Raw genomic sequence first — 11,407 nt, forward strand, 5'->3', positions numbered from 1 at the left:
ATCCATCAGAAAGTCTGTGTTGGTCCAGGAGACAAAGAATCCACAGTGTGTATGAGCCAGCTTGTGCAGGTTGCTGCAGTTCCTTTGAACAATACTATTAGCAAAACTCATCTTGAAAAGAATATTCTTTCATCCTAACCTATTTTGTACTTCTATATACACTACTCTAAAGTGCAGATGCTCCTTAACTTACAGTGCAGTTAGATCTTGATGAACCCATCATAAGTTGAAAATATCCTAGTTAGAAATACATTTTATAAACCTAACCTATTGAACATCGTAACTTAGCCTCGCCCATCTTGAATGTGCTCAGAACATCTATATTAGTGTATATTTGAGAAAATTAACTAGCACAAATCCTAGTTTGTTAATGGTGTTGAATATCTCATGTAATTTATTGAATACTGTATTGAATGTGAAAAACAGAATCGTTGTATGGGTACTCAAAGTATGGGTGCTACTGAATGCGTATTGCTTTTGTACCATCATAAAGTTGAAAAAGCCTGTGTTGGAGTCTACAGCTTGTGTAAACCAGCTTGTGCAGCTTGTTGCTGTTCCTTTGAACAATGAGGTATTAGCAAAACTTATCTTGAAAACAACATAAACCATCATAAATGGGGTACTATGTGTATACAATTTTACATTTGGACATTTAAAAAAATCTCCAGTATTTGGCTTTAAAAAAAAAGATAAGTGGTACCTAAATAGTTCTCAATTCCCCCCTATGGTTAGTCTCCTAGCTGTCAAATGTACATTTATTTGCTTATTCATTTTTTTTATTTGATAACTTTTTGTTTTGAACTTACTTTTGGCATAGCACTGGGCTTTATAATGAATACTGTACAATAGATCAAAATCTATAAGATTTTAAAAAGTGAAATCTTTAAGATTTAAATTTTTTTAATTTCTTAAGATTAAAAAGATGTAAATCTTCAAGTTTAAACAATAAGGCCTATTTAAGGAATGGGAATTAGTGTCTGGTTGGTTGATTTTTTCCAATTAAATAACAGCCAGGCACAGTAGCTCATGTCTGTAATTGCAACACTTTGGGAGACCGAGGCAGGAGGATTGCTTGTGGTGAGGAGTTTTAGACCAGCCTAGACCACATAAAAAGACCCCATCTTTATAAAAAAAATTTTAAATTATCTGGGTATGGCAGCATGTACCTGTAGTCCCAGCTACTTTGGAGACTGAGGTGGAAGGATCTCTTGAACTCCAAGAGCTTGAGGCTGCAGTGAGCTATGATGGCAGCACTGCATTCCAGCCTGGGCAAACAGAGCAAGACTCTTTAAAAATTACAAGTTTGCTCATTGGAAATAAGTGTCACTTTGAGTGATCAACTATTATTGATGCATAGGCGGATACTCTTTTGAAATATTGTTATACTATCTCTTATGCACACCACGGTAGAAAACCTTCGTCAAGCCAACCAAGTATCATATTACCTTGGTAAGGCTAAGTTTCTAGGATGTTTAAGAGTAATATAGGATCAATTTTGAGCCTTGACAAGACAGACAATAAGACCAAAATATTCCCAGAGGCAATAGTTATTAAAGCTAAAGCTTTCAATTGGAAAAAAAAAGTTTTTGAGTGTGTTTTTGAAAATGTTATAAACATATAAAAACTTGTACATGAATATACATAGCAGGATTCGTCTTAGCTAAAAGGTGGAAACAACCTAAATGTCATTCACAGGTGGATGGATAGACAAAATGTGGTGTATTCCTACAGTGGAATATTAGTCATCAAAGGCATAAAGTATTGACAATGGGGGTGAACATTGAAAACAAAAGTGAAAACAGCTGTATATAAAAGGCCACATTTTATATGATTCTACTCACATGAAATGTCCAGACTATGTCGATCTATAGACAAAAAGTAGATTATTGGTTGCCATGGCTGGGCAAAGGAGGGAACTGGGGTGATTGCTAATGGGTAAAGGGTTTTTCTCTGGTGATGAAGAGGTTCTAGAGCTAGCGGAGATGGATGCACAAGTGAATATACTAAAAAAATAAAACACTGAATGGTACACCTTGAAAGAGTAACATTTTTGGCAAATAAACTATATATCAGTAGTGATGACACAAGAACAGAGCAGCAACAGCTACAACAACAAATTCGAACAGAGAATACAGGAAGAGTTAGGTGAAGGGTTTCAGTGGCTTCCTGGGCTAGAAGACCCTTGTACCGCACCTTTGCAGAAGGAGATCAGCTTGAAAGATTGCTCACCTCTTCACGAAGAAGCATTGTGAAATCCAAGCCAACTTCAGTGGAGGATTTGTTTTTGAGAGGGAGCAGTGGAGGTCACTCAGCAACATGCAGCTGTAAATCTCACTTGTATCTTGGGACAGGATAGATTCTTGCCTATTCTTCAAGGCTTTGCTGAGTCCATCCAACAATTCCTCACATTTAAAAGACTGGGGCAATTGAAAGTGACCACCTCTGAATTAGAAACAAATGAAATGAACAGAATAAAGTGCATGGGGTTATAGATGCCAGACAGCATAGAAGTAGCCTGGAAAGAAAAGTCCTAGATGTGGGCTGGGCCTAGTATAATCTGCTTGATATCTTCCTACTCTGAAGAATGAGATGGATGAGACCTATCTCCAGGTTGTCACCTTATAACTGATATATGTGGGAGGCCATTCTCCTGCTGCACTGTTGCTTGTGCAGTCAGTTGTGCTTGATGCTATGAGCTAAGGGACCTTGGCTTTTCTTCTTGTCAAGTGTTCTATTACTGGTTTTTCCAAGAACACCATTTCTTTGATCTTAGCCTTCACCCTCTGTAGCTTTGTGGCCTAGTGGAAAGAGATGGAATTAGAAATCAGAAACACTGATTGCGAAATAAACCCTACTTATCCGTGAGACCTACACTGGAGTCTCCCAACCACAGTGTTGCAGATGCATTGTGGTGGTGCTTCAAACTGCAGATCTCTCTCACCCTTGGAGTCATTCAGAGCCTGGGTGGCTGAACAGCACCTTTGGCTGTTAGCTGGCTTGCTCAGGGTGACTCAGAGGAAAACCTAGCACGTGAGGCCTGCAGAATTGTAGTTGGTAAGCACTATTAGCTACATCAGCACTCATGGCTCCCTGTCAATACTGTGCACTGCCAACAGGAGCTCTGCCACTGGGGTGTCTTCAGCAGCCAGGGACAGGCAGAACCATACCCATATTGTGGAATTGTGACTGATGGTTTGTGGGGTGGGGGCAAGGAAGGGACATGTTCCAAGTGTCCAGATATGCCCAGAGCTCAGCCAAGGTGTGGACACTTAGGAGTTGGGTATGGTGCTGGGGGAGGGATTCTGGTTAGGGTCTCCTGAGGGCACTGGCCCACATAGCAGTCCTGAATTTTTCTCTTCATATTTATATAATAATTCTGTCCCAGTTTGGTTGATGGGCCATTCTTATGAGATTCCAATTCATAGTAGAATGATTCTTATTTTTGTTTATTTTGTTTTGAGATGGAGTCTCGCTTTGTCACCCAGACTGTAGTGTAGTGGCACCATCTTGGCTCACTGTAACCTCCGCCTCCCAGGTTCAAGCGATTCTCATGCCTCAGCCTCCAGAGTAGCTGGGATTACAGGCATCCACCACCACGCCGGGCTAATTTTTGTATTTTTAGTTAGATGGAGTTTTACCATATTGTCCAGGTTGGTCTTGAACTCCTTGGCTTCCCAAAGTGCTGGGATTACAGATGTGTAACGCTGCGCCCTGCCCATAGTGGGATGATTCTTCTAACAACACATGCAGCTTTTGCAAATTAGAGCTCCACTGGTATCTGGGAATATCTGATATAAAAATTCTATTAGAGCCAAAGTCCATTTACATTATTTTGATGAAATTTAATATTAGTCTTGTCCATGAAAGAAAGCAAGAACTGAACCAAAATATACTGTTCTCAAATGACCAATTTCTGTGTGCACCCTAATGTCAAAAGGGAAGTAAGGAAAGAGAGTTCCTTACTTTCTGAGCCTCAATTTTCTCATCTGTAAAATAAACACAATAATTCATAACTGACTGAGGCTAGAGCTCAAGGGTGACTCTGTTCTCCTTGCCATGCCCTAAAATATTGAGGTTTTTTGGTTAAGACATAAAAAAACATTCAGAATTTCAAAAAACTAGAATCTGGTAGAAGTTTTTTCAATTAAGTCCCTTTTATTTTATACTCAAGGTAACATGAATTAAGAGCAAGCATTGCTCAAAGTGGTTCCTCAGCCTTCTGCTGGGGAAGTTTTCGCCCCTTCATTTCACTTGTTGGAACGGTGAAAATCTGCCCACCCTGCAATCTTGGGAGGCAGACGTGGAGATATCTGCGGGCCAGCTCCAGGTATATGGTCTGTTCCCTGCTTCCCTCCAGGATAAGGTGACCATCTCCTTCCTTTGTACTCAGCTTACCTACAGTGATGGTATCTTGTTAATAAATGCTTCACTTTCTCATCTGGGTCTCCTGTGAGCCATGCGCTTGGTAAAACTATCACACCACAAGACAAAACAAAGACTGAAGCAATCACATACTTTCTATTTTTTTTATTTTTCTATAAATTATCTCTTGGGACTGGAATGGCCCAAGCCTTGGGATTCTATATATTCAGGTCACGTCAAGTCCATCCTTTTCCCACACAAAAGGAGAATTGTAACATGGCAAAAAGCTAAGAAGCCTTGGCCTACAAGGACATATATGTACAAGGATTCTGTGACAGACCATGTTGCTGGGAGCAACACTGCAGGGCCATGGTGAGGCTTAAATGTGGTTATATGTGTTAGGGGGCCTGGAAGAGGCCTGCCCTTCCCTGGTGCATTGTAACTCTCCACCACTGAACCCAGAGGAGAGAAGAGGTTATAGACCACAACGAGGAGCTTGTTTTCCTACCTAAAAAGTGGTTCCGTTTTTTGAGAACTACTAAAGCTGTAATTAGAAGAAATGTTACCACAATGCTGACTCATGGCCTCAGGTGTGCAGCATGAGGACAACCCATTAGAGTGTGTAGCATGAGGACACCCAGATAGATTCAGCAGAGACACCCACCATGCCAGTGGTGCTCAGTGCCAAGAATAACTGTAGAAAAGACTTGCTAAACCACATGTCCTATGCTGGCCTTTCTACACTACAGGTGGTTTCATCAGGTCTAGGAACTTACAGTAGCCTCAGGGGAGACAGGAGTGGGAGCATGAGGGAAAGTCTTTCAGTGGAGCCAAGTAAGAGTGTTATAAAATGTAAATATTCCAGCTTAAATCTTGGAATCACACACCAGCAGGAGTCACCTTGAATACATGAATACTTATTAATGCATAAAAGATTTATTCTAATTTACCCATGTGTTTTCAAAGGAGAGAATATTTTTTAAGTGTTAACATTGTTCCAAATTAGCCAGGAGCTGTATTTGTGGTCACCATTTCATCAAGATAAAATAGACAATAATAGTCTTAACGGAATCAAAACTTACCTTCTTGAATTTTGATGATGGACAGGAGTTTCAGCATACATGTTAATGCTACTACATGCTGGTTAAGGAATGTTGGCCAAGTGTGTTATAATTAAGGTGCCAATGACCTTGACTGTTCTGTGAACCAATGTCAACTATAAATTAAATCCATTCTCTGTGTGCTCAGGTCTTGCTGGGAGTTTTCCCATTCACAGATGGATGACCTTGGCATTTGGCTGCCCTAGGGGCTAAAGGAGCATCCTGCCATTCCTATCGTATCATATAAATTGAAGAGGCATTAATTTTATTCTTTAGTACAAGGTGTAAGACATATGATTCTTTTATTCATTTACATCGAATTTAACCTAGGTTCCCATTCTGTAAGGTGGGTTGAAATTTCTATCTCTCTTTTCTTTACCCTGGCCCCAGGATCATATGAAGAAACACTCATTGTCCAGAGCATTTAAGGAAAGCCCTGTGGTCACTGGAGTTAATAGTAATCACTACTGATATTTTATTTATCTTGGCCCATTTGGTTCCTTAAAGGGAAATACCTCGACTCCTTTTAGGCCAAGTTTGAACATGGGCTCTGACAAGGTGAGATGTCTTGCTAAGCTGTACTGCAGAGATCAGCGAATCCTTCACTCCCTTCCTGATCCTCAGAGGTAACTGTCAACATTTGTTTTTTAGACACCTGGGCTCAAGTGATATTCTCACCTCAGCCTCCTGAATAGCTGGGACTATAGGCTCACACCACCGTACCCTGGCTAATTAAAAAAAAATTTTTTTTAGGGATGGTGTCATGCTTTGTTGTTCTGGTTGATCTCAAACTCCTGGCCTCAAGCAACCCTCTTGCCTTTGTCTGCCAAAGTGCTGGGGTTACAGATGTGAGACACGATGCCTCATTAGAAACCATCAGTATTGTGTAACTCCTTCTGCTATGTACATATCTTCGACTCTAATCCCATTCTTCTATCCCTTTACCTCTCAGACTGTCTGGCATAATTCTCCTGAATAAGCTCAGTTTCCTATGCATAAATATCCAAGGATAGTGAAGATGAGGTAGGCTGATGGTTGGACATTGATTTTTGGATACCAGGCAATGCTGCATTTAGCCCAGCCACACAAAATTTCTGAGGTAAGGATAGTAAAGCCTTGGTCACTCTTACTATAAGAAAGAGAAGAGTCTTTTCCAGAAAGATTGGGGTAAGAGGTTGGAGAGAGCCTTCTTGGTAGTGCAGAGCCATAGGGCATGATTAGGTACCATTGCAGGGTAGGGGCAGCAGGTAGGAGTGGGGGAAGCAGGAAGCCCCACCTTTCTGCCTGATCCTTTACCCAAAGCAAAAGCCTTAAGCTGCTGGAGGAGGAGGAGGCAGCAACATTTGTAGCATCTAAGACAGATACAGACCCATTGCTGCTGAGAAAAGGCAAACCCTCTATTCTGGGGGTTAGAAAATGCCCTGGGCCAAAATCCTACACTATCACCATTAGGATCTCCTATCACTAGGGGAGGGCAGGAAGACTCACTACAGATATAAAACAGAGCTTGGCTTTCACGGGAAGGAGCATCGTGGACACTCAAACGCTGCTGAAGGGAACTGGAATATGCCAATCAAAGTATGCCTCTTTAGCATACGGATTATTTTGAGCTAAAGGCCACCAAGAACCAGCAGGTACAGGGAAAGCTTTAAAAATGGGGAAATTTTTTCTTTTGTAAAGGAAATTTACATTTATAAAGAAAATCTCTATTTGTAAAGGTGTCTCCTTCTCTAGGTGAGGAGGACCAGGAAGAGGAATACTATACCAACGCTATCTACGGGGAACGTACTAGTGTAAATCTGCATAATAAATCTTATTAAACAACCTTTGTTGACCATGTTTTTTCTTGGTCACTTTCCCATAACTTCCCATTGCCCCCCCTCCCTAGAAGGACCAAACTCCTTTTCCTTTGTTTAGCCTAAGATGGTATATAAGCCTCAATCAATTGGCTACCTCCTAGAGACACATTGTTTTCTCTGTGAACTCCCGTGCATGCGTATTCGTTCATAATTAAAACTGTTTTTTTCTCTTGTTAAAAAAAAAGAAAGAAGGAGAAGAGTCCCTATTTAATGAGAGCAAAATTAATTATCCTGTCAATTAACTTGTCATAATTGTGAATGTCACATTGGGTCCATAATCGCTGAGAGCAAAAACTAGATGTGACTGAGAAACATAAACTAGGAGAGAAGAGGAACATATTGAGCTCCTATTATATGCTGGATGCTGGGACACATATAGGTGTTTCATGTTTCATTTAATCCTCACAATAGGCCCGCTAGGAAGGCATCATTATTCCCATTTTCAGAGGAGAAATCAGGGGCCCAGAAAGATTAAGTGACTTGCTGTGATAGACATCCTTGGTTGCTAATCCCACACACTCCCACCCCTTTCTCCCTTGTCCGTCTCCATTGTAGGGACAGGAAGAGCTAAAGAGTCACTTTCTCAAACCTCCTTTATGGCTAGGGGTGGCCCTGGGACACAGTATTTGACTATGAGACAAATAGGAGGGTGCTGGGAACTTTTAGGGGAGACTTTGTCCCCCTTTTCCCTTTTCTTCCTGTGATGGATGCCTATTTATCTTCAGGCAACTTGCACGTGTGTGAGGCTGAACAGCTGTTTTCCCCCAAAGTCCTTAATGCTTTTCTGGTGACGTTCATTGTCACACGTCATTTATTCTGCTGGGAGCAGTCAGTGCACTCCACCCCCTGCCACCATGACCCAGTCCTTCTCATACTTGTGAACCCAGCTCAATTATCGCCTCTTTCCTGGAAACCTTTTCTAGTCTTCCTGAATACAGTGATTATTTTATCTCCTCTATCTCCACAACATGGTATCTATGCCTCCTTTATGGCTCTTATGGTTTCCATGTCTGTTTTTTCTGGTGTCATATAAGGCTTTCTAAGCAGGGCCTCTGTGTATATTTACAATCCCCAGAAAAGCCTAGCATGCATAGTGCCTGCAATAGCATTCAGTAGCATTCAACCACTACTTTCTGAGTGAATAAAAGAGAATCAATCCAAGACCAGACCTGACTTTGCAGACTACCAAGAAGAGGCCAGGAGACTCCTACATACTGGTCCTAACATAGTGAAGCCTGCTGAGTGAATGCCAGGCACTGCTATCCTCCAGACTCGGGTTATATGAGATTATTTATTGTCTTTTGCGTAAGTCACTATTTTGGGGGTATTGTGTGATTTACAGCTGAAAGTCTTCTTTCTCCTGAAACACTCCCCAAGGCCACGAAACTGTCTAAAATCCAGCATAGCACAGAGATAGCACAATTCAGCATCTGAACATTCAGATAGTACTAAACTACCCATAAGTGGGGATAGACTATCTGAAAAAGATATTTGAAAAAGTTTTGAAGAAGGCTGGTGAACAGATTGACTAGGAATTAAGATGTGCTTAGAGATGGTAAAGTCCCCAGGATGGCACTACACCCAGGCAGGGCATGGGTACAACAGACAGCAAGAAGATACAGCTTTCTCGTGTTGCTGCAGGATAATGATTTCCATTTATCCAAATGTATGGGGATCAGTTAGTGTGGGCATCTTCTCAGATGGCGGGGGTGACCATATTTGCAACAGGGTTTTCCTTCGGAGTTTGAGTGTTTTGTTTTTAACCCAGATGGAAGTGGATAGAAAATCTCCATGTGTTCCATGAATACCTATGGCTACTGCTGACATAGAAGGGCTGGAGAAAGCAGCCAATTAATTTGCACCTAAAACTGCTTAGAATTCTTGCCACTTTGCAGATCTTTGGAGAGCATTTAGAGACCTATAGTTCAAAATACAGTAGTGGCGAGGTGTGGTGGCACACACCTGTAATCCCAGTACACTGGGAGTCCGAGGCAGGTGGATCACTTGAGCCCAAGAGTTTAAGACCAGCCTGGGCAACCTGATGAGACTCTGTCTGTACTAAAAATACAAAAAATTAGCTTGGCATAGTAGCACACACCTATAGTCCCAGCTTCTCTGGAGGCTGAGATAGGGGAATCAGTCCAAGGCCAGATTTGACTTTGAGCCCAGGAAGTGGAGGCAGCAGTGATCATGCCACTACACGCCAGCCTGGGTAACAGAATAAGCAGCCTGGGTAACAGAGTGAGACCCTATCTCAAAACAAACAAACAAAGAATCAATAGTAGTTCTCTCTATTGAAATTCACTTTATCAAAGTAAGTAGAAAGTGAACTGGAAAACACACTCCCAATTCATTTGAAGCAGGCAGTGAATAATCATGTGTGGTTGAGAGATTGGTAGAGTCTTTGTGTAAGAAAAGTAAGATTCTAAAGTGGATAGTATGGACTGAATTGTGTTCCCCCCCGCCCCCATCCAAATTTATATATGGAAGCCCTAACTTCCCATTTGACAGTATTGGAGATAGAGCCTTTAGGGAGATCATTAAGTTAAATGACATCATAAGGGTGGGGTCCTAATACGATAAGATTAGTGCCCTCATAAGAAGAAGACAGAGACCCAGGCAGGACACAGCACTGAGGAAAGGCCATGCAAGTATGCAGCAAAAAGGCAGCAACCTGCAAGTCAGGAAAGGGTTTTTGCTGGAACCCACCCCTGCTGGCACCCTGATCTTGAACTTTCAGCCTCCAGAGCTATGAGATACGTATGTTTGTTGTTGAAGCCACCAAGTCTGTTACATTTTGTTCTGGAAGCTGGAGCTTTGATATACAATATTCTCATAAAAAGCAATGAAGTGGCTCTCTGGGCTAGGACTGGCAACATGGCCAAACCTACCAAGAAGGTTGGGATCGTAGATAAATACGGGACCTGCTATGTCACCTCCCTCCGGAAAATGGTGAAGAAAATTGAAATCAGCCAGCATGCGAAGTACACTTGCTCTTTCTGTGGCAAAACGAAGATGAAGAGACGAGCTGTGGGCATCTGGCACTGTGGTTCCTGCATGGAGGCAGTGGCTGGCGGTGCCTGGATGTACAATACCACTTCCACTGTCACGGTAAAGTCCGCCATCAGAAGACTGAAGGAATTGAAAGACCAGGAGACGCTCCTCTACTCTTTGAGACATCACTAGCCTATAATAAATGGGTTAATTTATGTAAAAAAAAAAAAAAAAAAGCAATGAAATGTTTTAATTTTGATGAATTTATGGTTGCAGAGGGGTGTTTCATGGAGCGTTGCTTTTATGCAGCAGCAGTTGCTTCTGAACATAAGGCAACTTTAAATATGTCTTATGTTTGTTGATTAGTTTTGTCTGTTGCCTTGAGAGTTACCTGGAAACCTTTCCTAGTCTTCCTGAAAAGAGGTTCAAGAGAAACAATAGCTTCAGAAGGCTCCAGAACAAGTTTGTATGCCCAGGAGTCTTTGAACTTCTTCTCCCCATCAACCCAGGCTTGAAAATAAAACACTAAAAGAACTTTTGGCGTTATAACTAGAATCAGTGTTTTCACTGGTCTGCATTTTGGCATGAGATGAAATGACCACCAGCAGCCCTTGCTTTCGGGAACATCTGAGCTCCTCAGAAGCATCAAAGATCTGATAAGCCAGAGATCTTGAACAGCAGATTTTTTTTATATGACCATATTACTATTATTACTTAAGATTTTATAAACAATAATATCTGTCAATTAATGAATCTGGTAGACTAGTCATGTTTTTTATTATATGTTAAAATAAGTATTTAACTAGTAAAATAATGATATAGTTAATCCTGTCATCTAAACCCACTTTATGTTCTTCCAGGAATACCTGGGGAAATACTGTGAAAGCCTGAGGAGTTTTGGTTAAAAACTCAGAAGTGTAAAGCTGCTATTTACAAAAGAATATTTCTGGTTGATTGTGATGTCACCATGAAAAAGTTGCAACTAGTTCTTTTGACTTTATGCTTTTTTTAAAAAAATCATTAAATGTGTGATTTCCTCTCAAATTTAAAGAGGTTTAAACTCCTCACATGTTGATTTTTTTAATATTGCGG

At 41.1% G+C, this 11,407-nt stretch overlaps 1 protein-coding gene across 1 annotated transcript; it reads left to right on the top strand.

The window, feature by feature from the left end:
- The first annotated feature begins 10,183 nt into the window (after positions 1–10,183).
- On the top strand, positions 10,184–10,551 carry LOC116557551 (putative 60S ribosomal protein L37a). Its single transcript, XM_032287050.1, has one exon. It carries the CDS (start codon positions 10,199–10,201, stop codon positions 10,505–10,507), a length of 309 nt encoding a protein of 102 aa, XP_032142941.1. The 5' UTR covers positions 10,184–10,198; the 3' UTR covers positions 10,508–10,551.
- The last annotated feature ends 856 nt before the right edge of the window (positions 10,552–11,407 follow it).

Source organism: Sapajus apella, unplaced genomic scaffold, assembly GCF_009761245.1.
Source record: "Sapajus apella isolate SASKATOON/1434 unplaced genomic scaffold, GSC_monkey_1.0 scaffold19, whole genome shotgun sequence".
Classification (NCBI taxonomy): domain Eukaryota; kingdom Metazoa; phylum Chordata; class Mammalia; order Primates; family Cebidae; genus Sapajus; species Sapajus apella.

What these genes read in the sequence shown, in the direction of transcription:
- LOC116557551 (XM_032287050.1), top strand. Translation starts at nt 10,199, where the DNA reads ATGGCCAAACCTACCAAGAAGGTTGGGATCGTAGATAAATACGGGACC.